Source organism: Lepidochelys kempii, chromosome 8 (genome assembly GCF_965140265.1).
Source record: "Lepidochelys kempii isolate rLepKem1 chromosome 8, rLepKem1.hap2, whole genome shotgun sequence".
NCBI classification, from domain to species: Eukaryota; Metazoa; Chordata; order Testudines; family Cheloniidae; genus Lepidochelys; species Lepidochelys kempii.
The window spans coordinates 102,940,352-102,962,040 of NC_133263.1; the positions used below are offsets into that span (position 1 = coordinate 102,940,352).

The 21,689-nt window shown below is 49.1% G+C and overlaps 1 protein-coding gene across 1 annotated transcript in view; it reads right to left on the reverse strand.

The window, feature by feature from the left end:
* Positions 1 to 18,201, reverse strand: part of LOC140916609 (vitamin D3 hydroxylase-associated protein-like) — a 29,477-nt gene extending 11,276 nt beyond the window's left edge. Inside the window, exons 1-9 of the mRNA XM_073358277.1 lie at positions 17,992 to 18,201; positions 16,725 to 16,838; positions 8,698 to 8,841; positions 7,749 to 7,882; positions 5,840 to 6,046; positions 4,959 to 4,984; positions 3,215 to 3,339; positions 2,587 to 2,712; positions 594 to 691 (exon numbers count right to left, since the gene is read on the reverse strand). Of these exons, the coding sequence (XP_073214378.1) occupies positions 594 to 691; positions 2,587 to 2,712; positions 3,215 to 3,339; positions 4,959 to 4,984; positions 5,840 to 6,046; positions 7,749 to 7,882; positions 8,698 to 8,841; positions 16,725 to 16,838; positions 17,992 to 18,201 (1,184 nt within the window). The remainder of the gene's footprint in view (positions 1 to 593; positions 692 to 2,586; positions 2,713 to 3,214; positions 3,340 to 4,958; positions 4,985 to 5,839; positions 6,047 to 7,748; positions 7,883 to 8,697; positions 8,842 to 16,724; positions 16,839 to 17,991) is intronic.
* Positions 18,202 to 21,689: the final 3,488 nt, after the last annotated feature.

The window sequence follows — 21,689 nt, forward strand, 5'->3', positions numbered from 1 at the left end:
CACCTGCTACAGCAGCTCCCATTGGCCGGGAACTGCAGCCAAAGGGAGCTGCGGGGGCAGGGCCTGTGGGTGTGGGCAGCGCGGAGCGCCCCCAGCCCCTCCACCACCTAGGAGCTGCAGGGCTGTGCCAGTGGGAGCCCCCCCTCCACAAGGTAAGCACCCCCCTGCACGCCCAACCCTGTGCCCCTAGCCCTGAGCCCCCTCCCACACACCCAAACCGCTGCACCTCTGGGCCGGGCAGCTCAGCGCCCCAGCACCTCTGGGCTTGCTGCACCAGGTATGAGTGTAAAAACATTGCTTGAGCCCCGGCACCTCTTTCATTACAAATTAAGCACTGCCTCATTGGTGGGGCTTAGCTCCACCGGCCTGTCAGGACCGGCCCCTCCTATAGCAGATCCGGACCACATTCGCCCCGGCTGGAAGCAGGCAGGACTCCATGGAAGGCAGAGCAGACAGGCCCGCAGCACGGCTAGGCAATGGTCCCGGGTGCCTGCTGCTCTTTCCCTCACTCCAGGGCTTCGTTGTGGAGACCCAGCCTGCTGTCGCTAGTTCCACCCACCCCGCTGCGCCTGGGCGGGCTAGGTCACACTTACAGTTTCTCAAGTAAAGCCGCGCCGCCATCGGCAAACAGGCCCTTCATGAAGAGCTCGTTCATGACGTAGTCGATCCGGGGGGGGATGAACGGGATCAGCTGGGTGAAAGACGAGGTGGTTCATAAACCAGGGGACAATACTTCCTTGCGATTACTTATATTCTGGTAGAATCCAGAGGCCCCAATTGAAATTGGCGCCCCCGCTGCGTTGGGCGCTGTACGTACACATGGTAAGAGCCAGTCCCTGCCCCAAAGGACTTGCAGTGCAATCTGAAAGGTCCTAAGGGATGTAGGCAACCCAATTCTGTTGCAATGCAGCCCTTGCCCTTACAATCAAACTATATTGGACAAATAACTGGGCGAAGGAAGAGAAAAGGGGATTGCCTGGCAGAGCCAGGAATTAAACCCAGATCTCCGGAGTGTCACTGCAGTGCTTTCTTCACAAGACCATCCTACCTCCACGTAGCCAAGATCTGCAGTACAAACAGGACTCTCGCTCAGCACCCATCTGCACCCGGGACACTTCTAAGGGTGCAAGCTGCAGAGTAGCCCATAATATTATCATCCTTTAACTCCTGCCTAGGCTCATTTGCTAGATGACATGAACACACCTAGGAGTGTAATAATGCTCATCAATGGTTGTGGGTTTTTTTTAAGAGTTCCTGCATAATATGGGTGTAAATACTTAGATTTTAAAAGAAATTGGAGAGGAGAGGAGAAGAGAGGAGAGGAGAGGAGAGAAAGCTTTTCCTATTTTATTCAATTTATCCTTTTTCTTTGACATTTTGTCTTACTAAAAGTAATACCATACAGTCATACTGTACAGCATCTTCTAGCCAAAGAACCAAAAGCACCCTCTAAAGGTCTGATTAGCCTCCTTTTACAGCCGAGGCCCAAAGTCACATGGGAAGTCCACAGAGAGTCAGGTGCAACTCCCAGTTTCTTAGTCACTAAAACCATTTTGCCAAAGTGTAAAAGCAACACCAAAACACATAGGATCAGGTCCTTTGCTGGCAAAAATAAAACCAGCATAGCTCCACTGAGGTCACCAGTTTACTCCAGCTGGCCCACAAGTCTTTACATAAATACTGTGTTTGTTTTTGTTTTTAAAATTAAGAGCAAAAGATACTCCAGACTTTAGTGGGGCCAGGTAACACAGAAGAATTACTGAGAGCGTCCGTCTGTTCCCCAGAACAACTTACCTAGTAGCCTGAAATCGGATGAATAATTTACATCCAATGGAGAGACTACACGGCACAGATATGAGTACAGTAGAAATACCTAGACAGAGTCTTAAACGCTAATATGCAGGAGGAAGTCTGAGTGCTACCTTTGAATGGAAAGGAGAGAAATTAGAGCTGGCTGAAGATGTCTTTTTCCATCGGAAAATGCCATTTTATCGAAACTGAAATTCCACAGGAGCATGCTGATTTCAACCAAATTTTGCTTTTAAAAGTATCAAAATGAAGCATTTCAAGAATGTTGAAGTGTATTTTAAAATTTAAAAACCACATGCCAAAAGTCAAAACGGAAACGACACTGAAATTGAAAATTAAACAAAACACCAATTGAGCTGAAGCGAAGTTTTCAAGAGTTTTGTTTCATAGGAAGTGTTGAAATTTCGGTTTTTCATTCTGGTTCAGGAAAAAATATTTTTCTGAAATGTTGGAATTTCCCATGGAACAAAAATTCCAGTTCCTAACTATCTCTAGTTGCAAGATCTTCTCGTTAGCTGATCCTCCTGTGTTTGTGAAAGGCATTTTAATCATTCTATGTTTCATCCCAGTCACAATCAAGGTAGTGTGATAACTAGGTACAAATATATGGTTCTCTGTTGCCATCTGGCATGAGACCTGGTAGGCTTCAGAGGGTTAATTAACCTACACCTTGCAGTCAGTCAGGTTGCTTCTCCTTATCACTTTGATTCATGTAGTTACATGGACCCTATGAATGAATCTGGCTATGAACAAACAGGCTGGTGCCACTGAACGTACCATGTGTCCAGCCTCCTGCAGCAGCATCCTGGTTTCATGCACAGCCCGTCTCATGCAAGGAGGTAGCAGGAAATAGCCATCCGTGTCATAGTACCCGATCCGAAGGGGGGTGGAACTGGAGTACACCTGAAAGGAGACATACCTGTCCTTAACGTCTCCAGAACTGTGGGGAAAATGGGATTAAACCACTATCGACCAGACTCTTCCCAGCTGGGGCTAATGATGGGCAAACCTCCATCCTCAGCCCAATCCTAGGAGGTCTTGATTCTGATCCCTCCCTTCTCCCAACTCAAAGATCCTGTCCCCAGTGAGTTCTCTCTCCCAACAAGCCCTGTGGTTGTGATTCCATCATGGGTGCTCAGATCTGTTATTCTCTCTGTCTCCAAGGCTCTAGCCAACAGCCTCCTTCAAGCCCCACACATTCCAGGGCCTCCCCATGTCAGAGGGTCCCCAGAGGATGTCCTCCCACACCCTGACCCCAAGGATACCAGGTCGTAGGATGTGAAGACGTTGGCCAACTAAGCCAACATCATCACGGCTTTTTAGACCACAACGTAAATTTCAGCAAAAGAAGGAGCCTAATCAGTGTGACTGTCTAATGTTAATTGGTCACCATTCAATGACCTACCTTCTCGTTGAAGGGCAGGGGTGGCACTGTGGGGTCCAGGCGGAACATGTCGTCACACAGGAGCGCTCTCATGCACAGAGCCAGGCTGTCCACGTCCCTCGCCATTGGCCCGACCATTCCTGTAACTGGAGTAAAAGAACACACATGCAGCTAACCACTAAGCCAAATGTTTGAGCTTCACCCAAAGTAGCCAGGTGTATCAAGGCCAGGTATGCCTGTAGCATACACACCAGTCTCCATGTCTGTCTACAGTTGTGATAATAGAGGTAAATTAATATTTTGAAGATCTAGAATGAACTGTGTAGCTCATGGAATAAAAAACTCCATTTATGTCTAAGTTTGACCTCCTCAGGTGCACTCTGCCCATATAGCATCTCTGACGGAACTGCTCCTACGGTACCAAATCTTGGAGAAAGAAGGAACCCACCCACCCCCCTGCACGTGCGCGCACTCACACACAAACACACACACAGAAAAGCATTTCCTCCCCCCCAAAATGTGGATAAGGTCCAAGTTCAAGGTCCCGGGGGCAGAGCTGTGAATAGTTAGCCTGGCATGAATAAAGGGCTTTCTATGGTCTAATAAGGGGCTGTCACAAAACAGGTCTACCTGAGTGAGGACTGGAGAAATTGACCCCCTGAGCCTGTCCCAGAGCTGAGCCAGGGAGGGACACAGCAAGAAGTCCATGGGTCAGGAGGGCAGAAAAGAGAGTGTATGGGAAGAGAGCGCCCTTCTTGAAGGGCTAGGGAGCATGGATGGGAAGAGAGGCTATTCCTAGGAGTACTGTGTCCAGTTTTGGGCCCCACACTACAAGAAGGATGTGGATAAATTGGAGAGAGTCCAGCGAAGGGCAACAAAAATGATTAGGGGTCTGGAACACATGACTTATGAGGAGAGGCTGAGGGAACTGGGATTGTTTAGTCTGCAGAAGACAAGAATGAGGGGGGATTTGATAGCTGCTTTCAACTACCTGAGAGGTGGTTCCAAAGAAGATGGTTCTAGACTATTCTCAGTGGTAGAAGAGGACAGAACAAGGAGTAATGGTCTCAAGTTGCAGTGGGGGAGGTTTAGGTTGGATATTAGGAAAAACTTTTTCACTAGGAGGGTGGTGAAACACTGGAATGTGTTACCTAGAGAGGTGGTAGAATCTCCTTCCTTAGAAGTTTTTAAGGTCAGGCTTGACAAAGCCCTGGCTGGGATGATTTAATTGGGGATTGGTCCTGCTTTGAGCAGGGGGTTGGACTAGATGACCTCCTGAGGTCCCTTCCAACCCTGATATTCTATGATTCTATGATTCTAGGGACAGCGGAAGTTTTGGTGGATCTGAGTCCCAGTCACTATATCCCACCTTTGGCTGAAACTTACACTTAAATGAGCATTTCCCAGATTTCATATCCAACTGAGTGGCTCACCATCGAGGTAGGACAGTTTCCATTATAATTAGTATTTCTTTGCATTACAGTAGAACCCAGGGGCCTCAAGCGGAGCTCGGCTTTGTACAAGACAGACCGTAATCTCTTTGGGACAAGGGACTAAGTAGGCAAGAGACAAAGGAAGGGTTATTACCTCCACTTTACAGATGGGGAACTGGGACACCGAGAGGTGAAGTGTCCTGCCCAAAGTCACCCAGGGATGGAACCCTAAATGCCTGTGTCCCAGTCTAGTTCCTCTCGCAGACCCTCACCGTGGTTAATATCTGTTGCCAGAGGTTCAGACTGAAAAGGTAGTTGAAAAAATGGCTCACCTGTTTGGACGTAACTGACAGGGCCGCTAGCTCCGGAGGGATCATGGGAGATAGAAATAAACAAACACATAAATACTGTGGATAACAATAGGAGGCATTTGAAGAGGGAAGGGGGGACAGGCAAGAGAAATAGATTTAATATCTGTCAGCAGATCAACTGCCAAGTTTAGTGATAAGGGAGAAACCCACCCAGTTGTGGGATGAATCAGCTTACAGCTGACCCAGCACCTAGTGAAATCAAGGGAAAGGCTCCTATGGATTTCACTGCCCACTGGATCACCTTTAATGAGGAAAGGCCAATCCTTTTTCTGCACAGATAATCTGGAAATATACGGTGCCCCTCTCAGTGGGGTAACCACTGAGAATGGAAGGGGAGCAGCTCAGCACTAGCCCCTCCACCTAATCCACTAGGGTCCTATTCTCCACCACAGGATACAGATCTGGGTCCCAAATGAAGCCGCTGGCAGTTACTCATACCCTGCAAGGCAGAATTAAGTCCCAAGGAGTTTAAAACAAGACCTGCCCATGCAGGCCCCAATCCAAAGATCACTGAGACCACTTGGAGTCTTCCCAATGATTTCAATGGCATTTGGACACAGCCTTTCAAGGTCTGTGATGATACTCAGAGAGAGGGGGCTGGGTTTTCAATAGGCTTGGATTTGATTCACAATGCCGAGGACCAGGCTGGCTTTGGGCTATGGGTTTTCACCCCCAGTGGCAGCAATTTAGGGTGGGGGGTACTTGGTCTCAGCACATGCTGTGCCATGGAAGCTCCTTGTTACCTGTGAGGGGCTCTGCAGAAATCAACCATCAGTCCCTTGTCAGTGCCGCAGAAACCAACGCAGCCCTTGGGCCAGCTGGGAACAGGTCTCAGCACTTACCTCAGCCTGTTGCCCGTCGGCTTGAGCCCGCACAGCCCACAGAAGCTGGACGGCAGGCGGATGCTCCCACCTATATCTGTCCCAAAGCCCAGGATGGACCCTCCTCCAGCAATCAGCGCCCCCTCCCCTCCAGAGGAGCCGCCGGGGCTTTTTTTGTGGTTCAGCGGATTCACCGTCTGGCCGAAGATCAAGTTGCTGCAGTCGTAGCTGAGCGAGATGGAAAGCATCAGTCAGTTAATAGAAGTGAGCTCAGTTCCCTGCATCACATTCCCTTCTCTAGTGCTGAAGGACACGGAGGCCTGCTTAACCTCTCACCTTCCCGGGACATGACTGAAGTGACTACAGCACCCAAATCTCAGCTCAAAAGACCATTGAGGCCGACGGGCAAAAGAGCCCAGCAGATCATCCGAGACCAAATGTCCTGACTCCTACTTCAACAGTGATCTCAATAAAGGGGGACAACCACAGGTCACTTGCTGCTGGTGAATAAGGTAAAACGCAGCTCACAACTGGAGAACAACGGCGGGGGGCGGGGGGGTAGAAGTTTGGGTTTCCATTATGCCCCTGATCCACCTACAATATAGTCCTTTATTAGTAGGGCCCTACCAAATTCACACTCCATTCTGGTCAATTTCACGGCCATAGGATTTGAAAATTAGTCAATTTCACGTTTTCAGAGGTTTACATCTGAAATTTCACAGAGTTGTAACCAACCCAAAAGGGGATCACAGGGGATTGCAAAGCTGTTGTAGGGGGTCACAGGATTGCCACCCTCATTTCTTGCAGCCCCGGAGCTTCCTGCAGCTGGAGGAGGTTCCCGGAGGTGGAGGTGGGTCTGATCTCCCCATTTCTGCTGGGAGCGCCCCAGCCAGGGTCTCCCAGCTGCTAGTCTTGGCAAGTGGTGGATTAACCATGCCCAGGAGCTCCGGACCATTTGGGGGCACCCCGAGCCCAGCTCTGGGACTGCTGCAGCACAGAAGTGAGGGTGGTACCACCCTCACTTCTGCACTCCTTCTGGAGGTGGGTCTGATCTCCCCACCGAGAGCAGTAGTGTAGGGGAAGGACAAGTCATGTCCCCCCCATCCCGCCTGGACTAGCAGCTAGGAGCCCCAAGCCGGGGCACTCCCAGCAGTATGGGGGAGATCAGATTTCACAGGGAAGGACTTATTTCACAGTCCATGACCCGTTTATCATGGCTGTGAAATTGGTAGGGTCCTATCTGTTGGAGAGCAGTAACCTCAGCATATTTCTCCTGCATAGGTGCCTGGACTATTGCGGCTGATGGCACAGCAGGAGAACTGCATGGAAATTTCCTCCCAGCGGGAGCTGCCGGAGCCCTTGCTGCTGCCCTGTGTGAGCATTTCTGAGGTAAACACAGGAAGGGGGAGCAGGGCCTGAGCCACCCCAAGTGCACAGAGTTACTAAGAGCCGCGTGGCTCTCGCTCAGCCCTTTCCATCAGCACCTTCCTGAAGCAAAATCCCCAGCAGCGCTGGGAAGGCTCTCTGGTGGGGTGGGAGGCACCCTACACTGAGCACAGAAAGAAGGGATACATTAACTTCCACTGGATCTTGAATGTTCACGGTCCAGTTGGGACCACCTTGCTGCTGAGAGTAGTCCCAGAGAAGACAACGGCCCAGTTCCTCAGAGGTTATTAGGCTCCTAACTCCCATTGATTTCAACTGATGTTAGGTGCCTAAATACCTTTGGATCTGAGCCAACATGATTAGTCACACGGGCAAGGCAATGACAGTCTGGCCTTTGGAGTTTCTCTCTCTCACTAAGCACTGAGAGCCAGATTTGAAGGCTACTGGAGTCAATAGCTGTCTTTCCACCCTCCCACACCTATCGCCACGGCAGGGGGATATGGAAAAGTAGCAATCCTTGTCACGAGGAGAACTAGCCAATTACTTGATCAAGCACTGGGAGATGTTGGTTTTCACAAACGGAATGGCCCCCTGGTTCTTCAGCACCTTCACTAAGACGCTGTCCTCTTGCTCCGGGTAGCCGAGGTACTGTCCCAAGCCACAGGTGGACACGTGACCCTTGGAACGGGGGCAGACACAGAGCATGTTAGATACACGGGACTGACACCATGGTCACCACGAATGAAACCTCTGAGCCCTGATATGAGGGGTAGAAACGGAGAGGCAGCTGCCTCCCCGTGTCCTCTGGTACGTGGCCACTAATGATGATACAAGGGCTGGCAGCTCCATTGAAGGTCCTCCTCTCTCTCCTGGGGGTCATATTTCTGAGCGATTTCCCCCACATGTCCTGACTGCTCTCCAGTCCCAGCCATGAGATGCCTTCTTACAGTCTGACACCCCCTTTTATCCCCGCAGCCCTCTGCAAGTCACCCCCCTCTGATATCTCCACACCCCTCAAGGCAGCTGACTCAATCGATCACAGGGATCTTTCTGCCAACCTGGCCCTGACGCTGTTTCAGTGCAGTCTCATTGCACTCACACTCTGATGGCAGAGCCGTAATCAAGCTCACCGATATTTCAGGGCTGAGCCAATACTTTTAATGAAGTTTAATGACACTGTAATGAATCCACAGCCACATGGAACTTCACAGCATCAGCAGGGATAGAACTCAGACCCCCTACTCCAAAAGCACAGCCCCCTACCCATTGAACTAAAGGAGAATCTCTGGTCACTGGCAGCAGCACAGAGCTTTTGACACATATGAACAGTTTCACTTCTATCCAGCAGAGGGCAGTAGTGCACAGCCACATGAACTATTGCTCTTTATACCTCTCAATACAGTGGTCCATGTATTTTATAACCAACCCCAATGTATTACACTCCCTTATCTCAACATGACATGCGTCTTTAAAAAAAGGAAATACAGAAGCACCTCGTATCCAATGGGATCCTTGATACTGACAGGAACGCCATACAACGATCCTTTCTTCTTTTGCGTCCTCATTTCCTGGAGCAGGTGCACACACTCCTGAATAAAATCTGTCACACAGTTCACGTCCTGGTTCACTTCTAAGGCCTTGCCGAGGAACCACAGGAGGGAAAGAAAGGGTCATTCACCTCTTTAGACCTTTAATTCACCCTGCATCTGAGTTTATGCTTTATAACTAAGGAAGAAAAGCAAAACCTTGTACCAAGATCTACGCTGGAAAGTTGTTTCTGATTAAGGCAGGGTGTGAAGTTAAAGTGCAATAGCTATTCCTGATTAACTCCAGGTGTGGACACTCTTATTCTGAAACAAAAATGCCTTATTGTGTTTCATGGCATAGAAATAGAGAAGTTAGATTAAAAAAAAAACACAAAATACCTTTGCTGCAAGGTTACAATGTAACACAACTTTACTTCTCAGAATTCAGACCCATAACACACACACACAAGAATGCAAAAAAAAAAAAAAAAAAACTCAACAACAGAGAGAGACAAAACAGGCTGCTACTTAAAACAAAAAGGCACAACTCACTCCACCTTACTCTAGCTGGCTAGCTGCAGACTGACTGCTGCTGCGTGCTAGGCAGGTCTTATGCTTCCCTATAGAGCCCCCTAGTGTGCAAGAAGGACAAGGAAAACCTGGCACCTTAGAGACAAACAAATTTATTTGAGCATCAGCTTTTATGAGCTACAGCTCACGTCATTGGATGCAAAACCTGAGAACTTAAAGTGATAGATCACAATTTTCAGTTTTCAATACCCCACAGAACAAGACATTCTGTCTCTGGAATAAGCATTTCCACCCAGGGACCTAATCAGGAACAATTTTGTGTGTAGACAGACAAGCCCTAAGTGGCATTGGTCCAGGCAAAACTCCTAAGAAATCTACAGGGGAAATTTGCCCTAGTGCAGAGGGCCAGCCCTAGATCTAACCAACTCTGATAACTTACTTCAAAGAGAAATTTTAAGCAAACCATCCCAGCTTATCCTAAATCTAGCACTGTTAGGATATAGATATTCAGGCCTGTCTGTAAAGGCCTATACTCTAAGAATTTAGGTGTATTCTTATCACTTGGCTAGTTCTAGAGGTATAAAAGAAAGAATCAAAATCACTGTCTGCTGGTGTAAGGGCCTTCTCTTACTGTGACAGTCTGAGGCCCTGTGCTTAGGCTCAGGCCTTTGGCTAAGCAGCAGAGGCAGCCATAAGCTGGGAAGCGACCGGTCCCCTCCTCACATTCCAAACTAGTCACATTGAAATAAGGTGCTATTGGGCTGTTAGGCACTATCAGGACAGGATTGTATTCCTATCACCTCCAGAGAAAGGGAAGTGCCTAGAAAATGTAAAAGGAAACTTAGTTTGATAGCATCCTGTCTGGCAAGAACTCACTTATCAATAGCTGGGATGTGAAATCCTCACTTCTGTATTGTTTTGTCATTATAGTTCCCACTTTGCTGTTGTTTGTCTGTATAATCTCTGTCTGGTTCTGTGATTGTTCCTGTCTGCTGTATAATTAATTTTGCTGGGTGTAAACTAATTGAGGTGGTGGGATATAATTGGTTACATAATCATGTTACAATATGTTAGGATTGGTTAGTTAAATTTCAGGAAAATGATTGGTTAAGGTATAGCTAAGCAGAACTCAAGTTTTACTATATAATCTGTAGTCAATGAGGAAGTGACTGGGGTGGGGGTGGGCATGTGAGATGGGAACAGGGAATGGGGGTAAGAAAATTGGAATCATGTTTTGCTAAAGGGGGAAATGGGAACAGGGAATGGGGGTAAGGAAGTTGGAATCATGTTTTGCTAAAGGGGGAAATGGGAACAGGGAATGGGGGTAAGGAAGTTGGAATCATGTTTGGCTAAGGGCAGGAATGGGAACAGGGACACAGGTGTAAGGCTTTGTGGTGTCAGAGCTGGGAAGGAGGATACTAAGGAAGGAAACTGGAATCATGCTTGCTGGAAGTTCACCCCAATAAACATTGAATTGTTTGCACCTTTGGACTTCGGGTATTGTTGCTCTCTGTTCATGCGAGAAGGACCAGGGAAGTAAGTGGGTGAAGGAATAAGCCCCCTAACATCTTGGTGCCGTGACTCAGATGCATCGCATTGGATAGGTGAGTGGCAGCCTGTAAGTCCCCCTCCCCAACAGTCCGCGCAGCTGCTTGGAGGGGGTATCGCGAACTCTCGTGATGGTAGTTGCGGGTTCTGGCAAGCCAGGGTAAAGGATTTTTTGGATAAATGGATAAGGGAGGACCAGGGCCCATACCAGGTACAGGGGTCAACCTGGGATAAGATTAAAAAGGAAATGGAGGAAGTGTTAGGGGACCCAGAGGTATGGGGGGTGGCTGAGGAGCCCACCCTCCTTGGTATATGGGTAGGGGAAGAAGGTCCCTGCCCATGGGGACTGAATGCCTCCCAGGGAAAAGAGGCACTTCAGTCTGCTTGAGAGGTTTGAAGTAAGGGCAGCATTATGGGAAGCTGCCAGTAATCTTTCAAGTTTGGTGCTGCTTCAGCAAGGGCTGCTGAAGGGTTGTAAATTAGTTAGGGATAGTGAAAGATGATTTGGCACAAAAGGGTTTAAGGTCAAAAGCAGAGTTAACAGACCACCTTTAGAGACTGGATCTGAGACTTGGTCCTGGGGGAGTGAGAAAAAAAAAAACAAAAGTTTCAAAGTGCAACCTGCCTTTCCACACTCTTGTTTTTCTGAAGTTTTAATGGAGGGTACTTTGGATACTTATGTGAGATGTCAAGAAGGAAGTTTTTGTTTAATGATAAAACCCAGTTATATAAATGTAACTGTATGTGCAACTCTGTGCAGTCACATTGGATGGAAGCTTGGTAATTAAATTATCCAAGGGGGTCAGGTAGAGTGGCTACTACCACCACTACACTTCTGTCCCCAGAAGCCTTTATAGCTATTCTGAGGGAAAATGGGCCCTTTTCCCACAGAAATGGTCTATAAGGGACTGCTGCAGGCAGCAGGCAGAGAGAGAATCCGAGCAAAATTATTTGACTATTGGGTAATGTAATCAAAATCACTAAAGGATGGAAGAGGTTTCTTTTGGAACTTAATTTGGCTGCCCCTAGTTGTGTCTAGTTGTACAAGATGGAAGTGTAATCGGGGTACAGTTGTGTAAAAAAGAGTAATCACAGTGCAAGGGATGTTAGGCAAAACAGAATTTTGTTTGTGTGCACACAGGTAAAAGAAAAGGAAAAGGGGAGGAATGATGGGAACACTGAGCCTTGGGATGGCTCTGGGGGATCAGATTGTTGCTTTGAAAACTTTCTGCATGAAAACTCTGTAGGCATGGGGGAGGCAGTTATACCTTGTGTAAAATTAATTTGGCTAATATGATGTTATGGAGGTTAAACTATATGGAAGGAATTTGCATTTTCCCAGGACATGTGCAGTGTATATTGGAAAAGGAGTAAAAGAAATGCAAATAAAACATGGTACTTCATTAAAATCCTAATAGGGCTCCAAAAGGAGCCACAATAGGTTGTGCTTTCTTTTTCAGATCGCTGTGTTTTGGAGCAGGAGATGAAAGTGGAAAGTGATCAGAACTCTGGTGGAAGTAAAATGCTTCCCTTTTAAGACAGTGTCTGAGCTGCTAACAGCTTTGGATCCAAAAGCAAGCTAGTAAGCTTCTGTGTGTAAATGCAAATTACCTAGCTGATGGGCACAAAGGAGCTGCAAATAACTGAATACATCTGGTCAGCAAACAAGCTACTAGAAGACTCAGATTATGGCCCTTCAGGAAAGGGAGGTGAAAAAAACAAGTCAAGCCTGAAAATAAGGGGGACAGGTTAACCTTAAGGGGTGTGTGTGTGTGTGTGTGTGTACAGTGCTAAAATCTGAAGCTGTGTCTCAGCTATTACCTGAGAATAAACTTAAAGCTTGGTACAGCAGAGAAACTATTGCAAACTTGGTCTGTTGTACAAGAGGGGAAACTGAGGTACACCATCTCATGAATTTCATAAATGACCAGTTGCAAATTATTAGAGCATAAGCTTTCGTGAGCTACAGCTCACTTCTTCAGATGCATATCGTGGAAACTGCAGCAGGCTTTATATATACACAGAGAATATGAAACAATACCTATTCCCACCCCACTGTCCTGCTGGTAATAGCTTATCTAAAGTGATTTCCAGCACAAATCCAGGTTTTCTCACCCTCCACCCCCCCACACAAATTCACTCTCCTGCTGGTGATAGCCCATCCAAAGTGATAACTCTTTACACAATGTGCATGACAATTAAGCTGGGCTATTTCCTGCATACCACACAACAGAACCACTAACCCAGGAACTTATCCTTGCAACAAAGCCCGTTGCCAACTGTGCCCACATATCTATTCAGGGGACACCATCACAGGGCCTAATAACATCAGCCACACTATCAGAGGCTCGTTCACCTGCACATCCACCAATGTGATATATGCCATCATGTGCCAGCAATGCCCCTCTGCCATGTACATTGGTCAAACTGGACAGTCTCTACGTAAAAGAATAAATGGACACAAATCAGATGTCAAGAATTATAACATTCATAAACCAGTCGGAGAACACTTCAATCTCTCTGGTCACGCGATCACAGACATGAAGGTCGCTATCTTAAAACAAAAAAACTTCAAATCCAGACTCCAGCGAGAAACTGCTGAATTGGAATTCATTTGCAAATTGGATACTATTAATTTAGGCTTAAATAGAGACTTGGAGTGGCTAAGTCATTATGCAAGGTAGCCTGTTTCCTCTTGTTTTTTCCTACCCCCCCCCCAGATGTTCTGGTTTAACTTGGATTTTAACTTGAAGAGTGGTCAGTTTGGATGAGCTATTACCAGCAGGAGAGTGAGTTTGTGTGTGTATGGGGGTGGGGGGGATGTGAGAACCTGGATTTATGCAGGAAATAGCCCAGCTTAATTGTCATGCACATTGTGTAAAGAGTTATCACTTTGGATGGGCTATCACCAGCAGGAGAGTGAATTTGTGTGGTGGGGTGGAGGGTGAGAAAACCTGGATTTGTGCTGGAAATCACTTTAGATAAGCTATTACCAGCAGGACAGTGGGGTGGGAATAGGTTTTGTTTCATATTCTCTGTGTATATATAAAGCCTGCTGCAGTTTCCACGATATGCATCTGAAGAAGTGAGCTGTAGCTCACGAAAGCTTATGCTCTAATAAATTGGTTAGTCTCTAAGGTGCCACAAGTCCTCCTTTTCTTTTTGCGAATACAGACTAACACGGCTGTTACTCTGAAACCTGTCATAAATGACCAGTGAGTGAGGTAATTCACTAGCCTGACTATAGAACAAAATAAGGACAGTCTGGAGGTAATTCTTCTGTTTTTCCTGCAAGTAGCAAGGACATTTGTAAAAGAAAGTGGTATTATTATTAAGCAATAATCTGTCCCCACCATGGGGAAGGAAATTGTTTCTTTTGTTTTTCAGACACTCTACAAGCAAGCTGGCGCCAGCGGGAAAAATAACCCAGAATACCATGGATCTACGTTTTGTGGTGTTTGTCTGTGGTGTTTGTCTTGTTGCTAGCATTGTTGTGTTTTAATGAACAGAAAACCTCATGATGTGGGTGGCGGATGGCTTCCAAAGGCTGGCCTTGGGGGGGAAGATGTGTATGGGAATGCAAATTCTCAACTAGGAGGCCAGCACCTGTGTAATAGCTACCGTGGTACCTGGAAATGGAATGGCAACTAAGGTGGCCCCCACAAGCCCTATGGAAATAATGAAAAGGGGAGGAGCTCACTGGGAATTAATGGAGGTGTGTGTAAAATAGTGTAAATCAATAGAAGATGTTTGGATGTGCCCCTCTCCTATGACTATAGAGGAGTAGGATCAATGGCCTATGCAAGGGGTGGACAATTGGATGTACTGTGTATAAGGTGTTTTGCTGGGAATGTACATATTACTGGGGGCACAATTACACCAGCCCATAACCAAACTACACCCATCTACATGCTGCTATATGGACTTTGGTGCACAAATGGATCTGTGAATCTTATTGCTGTGAATAAGCCAGGGCTTACTGCCTGATTCCATACCAAGTGGTCAAGCTGGTTTGGACAATATCCCATTTCTCTGTGAACATTCAATGGACTTGTGATATAGACAAAAGCATACAAAACTTGAAGGAGCAGCTTGTTACAAGTGCCAGCAACTGGACACAAGATCGTGACCCCGTCGAAGGAGGAGAGGAAGTGTTCTGGGGGTGTCTTGGATGTTGGACCATACTGCAGTGGTCAGGACTCGGTGTTGCTGTGGATTTTGTATTGTTAACTGTACTTGTGTTATGTTGCATAGGAAGATAACCTATAAGTAATAAGCCCTCCAAACCCTGCAGTGTACTAGACAACCCGGACCCAACCTTCTCGGGCCTGCTATAATGGGAAGTCTGGAACACCAATTGGAATAGGTGTGGTATGCCCGTACGAGAGAAGGTGCAGGGCACAATACTACACAAGGGGCAGTGGGACAAATGGAATATCGACACCTTCCACCTTGATGCCTGGCCCTATCACGAAATGTGTCGCCATATGTCCTATGCTTTTCCAGGGATACCTGGGCAGGAGGATCCCAAAAGAAAAAAAAAAGGGATGGAGTGTTAGGATATAGATATTCAGGCCTGTCTGTAAAGGCCTATACTCTAAGAATTTAGGTGTATTCTTATCACTTGGCTAGTTCTAGAGGTATAAAAGAAAGAATCAAAATCACTGTCTGCTGGTGTAAGGGCCTTCTCTTACTGTGACAGTCTGAGGCCCTGTGCTTAGGCTCAGGCCTTTGGCTAAGCAGCAGAGGCAGCCATAAGCTGGGAAGCGAACGGTCACATCCTCACATTCCAAACTAGTCACATTGAAATAAGGTGCTATTGGGCTGTTAGGCACTATCAGGACAGGATTGTATTCCTATCACCTCCAGAGAAAGGGAAGTGCCTAGAAAATGTAAAAGGAAACTTAGTTTGATAGCATCCTGTCTGGCAAGAACTCACTTATCAATAGCTGGGATGTGAAATCCTCACTTCTGTATTGTTTTGTCATTATAGTTCCCACTTTGCTGTTGTTTGTTTGTATAATCTCTGTCTGGTTCTGTGATTGTTCCTGTCTGCTGTATAATTAATTTTGCTGGGTGTAAACTAATTGAGGTGGTGGGATATAATTGGTTACATAATCATGTTACAATATGTTAGGATTGGTTAGTTAAATTTCAGGAAAATGATTGGTTAAGGTATAGCTAAGCAGAACTCAAGTTTTACTATACAATCTGTAGTCAATGAGGAAGTGACTGGGGTGTGGGTGGGGGTGGGCATGTGGGTGTGTGAGATGGGAACAGGGAATGGGGGTAAGAAAATTGGAATCATGTTTTGCTAAAGGGGGAAATGGGAACAGGGAATGGGGGTAAGGAAGTTGGAATCATGTTTGGCTAAGGGCAGGAATGGGAACAGGGACACAGGTGTAAGGCTCTGTGGTGTCAGAGCTGGGAAGGAGGATACTAAGAAAGGAAACTGGAATCATGCTTGCTGGAAGTTCACCCCAATAAACATCGAATTGTTTGCACCTTTGGACTTCGGGTATTGTTGCTCTCTGTTCATGCGAGAAGGACCAGGGAAGTAAGTGGGTGAAGGAATAAGCCCCCTAACAAGCACCAGTTATTGTTATTGTATCTGTTAGAGTAGGCCTGGAGGACCCAACCAAAATCAGGGCCACCCATTGTGCTAGGCACTGTTCAGACACCTAATGCATCAGTCCCTGCCTGGAAGATCTTACAGACGAAATAGCATGTTAAAGGGAGCGTTATAATCCTCATTTTACAGTTGGTTAGCGGAGCTCAAGGCAGGTTAATTCATTTGCCCAAGATCACACAGGGAGATGTGTGTCAGAGTCTACAGTTTAAGCCAGATCACCTGAGTCCCAATCCAGTGCTTTAACCACATCCTTGCTCTCCTGAAGAAGGAATGAGTTCCTCACCTTGTCCATGTACGTGTAGAGGACACTCTCTGGCGACAGGGAACCTTCCTTCAGTTTCTTGACCAGCTCAATAAGCGGCAGAGAGAGGATGCGACTGGCCTGTACCTCTGGGTTCTGCAAGGTGTAGTAGATACATGGCAATTATTGTGTAGAGCACAGAACGGGTGAAAACTTTCAATCAGTTGTTTTCCCCCCTAAATATTTCCCCCTGTTTTCTGACCAGCCCTCACAAAGAATTGCCCCCAGTTCCGGGGTCAGCTTCTCTCTCTATCTTGTCTCTGGGTTTGCGATTCCCATCGACATCTGAAGACCTGTGAATTCAAGACAGTTGCATTTCATTGCAAAGATGGTCAAATTCCACCCCGGCCCCCAAAAAGAACAAAATCTGCAAGATTTCCTGTTTTCACTCCCAAACGGTTCTAATTTCTGAGCAAACAGCTGCTTTTCCCCCCAGTGCTGTCCCAGGAAATTTGGCTGAAAACACAAACAAAATCAGTTTTTACATCAGTGCAGTATAGGGTACATGACACATAGACGCTCATTTGCAAGTTTCCGTGCCGAATGTGGTCTGGACTCATTGCTAAGGATCTCTTGCTGCTACATTATTTATAGCAGTCCTCTGCGTAGCTCAGAACTGTTAACTTCAGATGCGGTCTGGTCTATGACGCAATGCATTACATCAAATTCAGCTTGCTCCACCAGCGCCAACTGCTACCGGCAGGGTGCACGGTAAAGTCGAATTTCATGTAACCCATAAAAAAGAATGAGCTCAGGGTCTCCCCAGGTGGTAGGTCACTGCGTTGACAGGAGATGGGGCTGTAGCTCTGACAGCATTCAAATGAGTTCACTGATTCTGACATACCAGGTTGCAACTCAGCTAAACAGTCTGGGGTTATGTAGGAGACTTGCAAATAATTTAGGGTCTGATCCTGTTGCCCTTAACATGAGTGGTTCCTTATTCCGTGAGTGAGGCTAGCAAGCTTGGAGCCATCCTGGGGTCCTGGATGATCAGGGGACAAAGCAAATCTCACGCTGGGAGACAGGTCTGTGTGCCATGGGGTGAGGTTGATAGCTAAGCCCCCTCTGTGCAGGAGATTATAAAGGAAACTTTTGGGCAGAAGTCACAAGACTTCAGGGATCATTCATTCTCCCGGCTCTGAGGGGAGTTTTTTTGCAGCTGGACCCAGGACACATGTATGTGAGATTGTTAATGAGATGAGCGTGCATGATCCTTTCTGAGGATGGGAGGAATACCCAGGTGTGTCACCTCTTGTTTGAACTGCTGGACAGCTTCTTCCATCTGTCCCAGGGCGCGCACTCGGTTCCTCCTCGCCTCCTGCATCTTCTGCTGCACCAGCTTCTTCACCATCCACTTGAGCCCCAGGAAGGCCACGGTGGAGCTGCAGAGCAGGACGGAGATAACGCTGGGATCCAGCTCCACCTCCGGCAGCAGCTGCTGCATCTTCTCGGGGATCATAGCGAGACGGGCCTCACCAGCTACCAGGGCGCCCTGAAATTGACAGGGCGAGTAAGGAGGGGCCGCTTCGGAGCCATTCGAATACCACCCATGATCAGCCACCAGCAGCACAGACCACGACCGCTGGAGCGAAAGGAGGGTCAGAAAATGGAAGCGCTGGATGTTGGTGCTTCTCAAGGGGTCTCGCTTTAAGGCCCTGCTTTCCCAAAGGGCCTAGGTCCCTGCTACAGTGGGGCTGTGGGAGTGGGGACATTTTGCAGGGCCTTCCTGCCAGGAGGAGCTCTGCAAGGTGCAGCCAGGCGGCCGGTAAGATCCGTTCCCCTCACCCCACGCCCTGGTGTCCTGTCGCTGCAGGATCTGATCGGCCTCCATTGACAGGAGCAGGGGATACTGGTGGGAGAAGTGGGCCCCAGGCTGAGCAGCAAAGCAAAGGTCAGCCCATTGCACCAGACTGGCTTAGGTGGCCTGCTGGGGCGGACGCTAGGGGCCCAATCCCCTGGGGGGGTTAACTCCCAGCAACATCAGACAAAGACGAAGCAGGCGGGGATTCAAACCCTGCACCTTCCCATCCTTGCTCCTTCGCTGCACTCCCCCATCCATTCCCACCCCCTTCCTCGCTCCTTCTCTGCACCCCATCCCCTACCCTATCCCCCAACAACCCCCCCCACCTCCACCCCATCTTCACTCCTTCCCCAGACTCCCTCACATCCCATCCCCCTTCCCTCCCCCACTCCCATTCTTCCCTGCACCCCATTCTCCCACCCCATCTCCTTCCCCATAGCCCCCCACGCCCCACCCCATCCCCCTCCGTCCCCGCACCCCCCACACCCCACCCAGTTCCTCCTCCTTCTCCACAGCACCCCCCACCTCCACCCCAAACTCCCTCACACCCCATCCCCCTTCCTTCCCCCACCCCCATCCTTCCCTACACCCCATCTCCCCACAACCCATCTCATGTCCCCTCCTTCCCCACAGCCCCCCCACCTCCACCCCATCTTCACTCCTTCCCCAGACTCCCTCACATCCCATCCCCCTTCCCTCCCCCACTCCCATTCTTCCCTGCACCCCATTCTCCCACCCCATCTCCTTCCCCTCAGCCCCCACAGCCCACCCCATCCCCCCTCCTTCCCCGCAGCTCCCACACCCCACCCAATTCCTCCTCCTTCTCCACAGCACCCCCCACCTCCACCCCAAACTCCCTCACACCCCATCCCCCTTCCTTCCCCCACCCCCATCCTTCCCTACACCCCATCTCCCCACAACCCATCTCATGTCCCCTCCTTCCCCACAGCCCCCCCCACCTCCACCCCATCTTCACTCCTTCCCCAAACTCCCTCACATCCCATCCCCCTTCCCTCCCCCACTCCCATCCTTCCCTGCACCCCATTCCCCCACCCCATCTCCTTCCCCTCAGCCCCCACAGCCCACCCCATCCCCCCTCCGTCCCCGCACCCCCCCACACCCCACCCAGTTCCTCCTCCTTCTCCACAGCACCCCCCACCTCCACCCCAAACTCCCTCACACCCCATCCCCCTTCCTTCCCCCACCCTCATCCTTCCCTACACCCCATCTCCCCACAACCCATCTCATGTCCCCTCCTTCCCCACAGCCCCCCCCACCTCCACCCCATCTTCACTCCTTCCCCAGACTCCCTCACATCCCATCCCCCTTCCCTCCCCCACTCCCATCCTTCCCTGCACCCCATTCCCCCACCCCATCTCCTTCCCCATAGCCCCCCACGCCCCACCCCATCCCCCTCCGTCCCCGCACCCCCCCACACCCCACCCAGTTCCTCCTCCTTCTCCACAGCACCCCCCACCTCCACCCCAAACTCCCTCACACCCCATCCCCCTTCCCTCCCCCACTCCCATCCTTCCCTGCACCCCATTCCCCCACCCCATCTCCTTCCCCTCAGCCCCCACGCCCCACCCCATCCCCCTCCGTCCCCGCACCCCCCCACACCCAACCCCTTCCTCCTTCCTACCCTGCACCCTCCATCCCCCCTCCCTGTACCCCCCATCTCAGAGCCAGGAGCAGCACATTGACCTCTCTGTTGGGGGGCGTTCCAGGCTCTCTCCCTCTTTCCCCTCAGGCTACGCCTTGCTTCTCTCTCTCTTCAGCTCACCTTCCCGCCCCTGCGCCCCAGGCCCCGTCCCTCCCAAGCTCATCGCTCTGCCCCCTCATCGCTGCCTGGCCCCTCGTGCGCAGCGCAGGGGGACCCCGCCGCCCTGGGCGTTGCCTTCAGCCTCCCGCCAACTGCCCACTTCCAACTGCCATTCCCCGGGGCCGCGGAACCTCCCGGGGCCAGCCCCCTGCCCCCTCGGCCAGGGGCTCGGCGCTCCCTGAAAGGCGGGGGGGGGCCCCCCGATCGCACCACAGCTATCCGCTTACATCCAGCTCGCGCCACCGGGCTGAAAACAGCCGTGTGGGCATTCCCACAAAGGCGGGAGCCCGGGCTCCCAGACCCAGCCGCCTCGCAGGGTGTTGTCACAGCCCAGGCTCCAGTCCAAGTGTAACGCCGGCAGAGCCCGGTCGTCGGCAGGCGGGATCGAACCGGGGACCTCTGGAGCTTAGTGCATGAGCCTCTACCCATGAGCTCAAACCCAACTGGCTGTTAGCTGAGGCTCTAGAGCAGACTCATTAATCTCGCTCTAAGTGGTCTCAGGGCCACTAGACGGGACAGAGAACACCACACCCAAGAGGTGTGTGGGTTACACAAGCAGGAACACCTACACTGCTATTTTCAGCCGTGTAGCACAAGTCCGAGGTCTGACTCGCTGCTGTGGTTTGGTTTTGCAGTGTAGACGCGTGAGATCGGTGCATCAGGGCCAGGGTGAAAGGAGCGGGGTGTGTTAATGAGGAAAGGCTGATGGTTTTAAAACTTTAAGTTGCTAAGAATAAGCCATCAGTCTGTTGTCAGGAGCAAGTTTATTCCAGCATAGATCTAAATCCACCATGGACAAGGCCAATATACCGGGCAACGTCCTGCTTAAAACACTACTTTGTTCTTATTTATTTGGCTGAATCCAGTGTTAAACCATTACAGAGAAAGCCAATGGAATGGGGGGAAAAAATGGAAGTTCAGACTTAGCCAGAATTGTAGGAACTCATTACTCAAAAAATTCATGTTATTGTCTCTCTTTCAACAACTTCAATTTACAGTTTGGGTGTGTCCCCCCTTTAAAATTTGACAGCCTTTAAAAAACTAGGGATTTTAAACTGAGCTGGTTGGGAAATAGTCCCCTCCCCCCCAGTTAATTATTTTTAATTTTTGTCAAAAAAAAATCACTACAAAATTGATGTTTTGGTGAAATTTCAGCCAGAATAAATACTTTTTATGATAAAATATTAGAATTTTCAGTCAAAAGCAGACAATTTGCATGATAAATTTCATTTCATCAGAAAAATTTCAACTAGCCCTACTTTTAAACCTCTAACAGTCACAGGTAGTCTTTATCTTATTAGCCTAGTAACACCCATTGTGAACA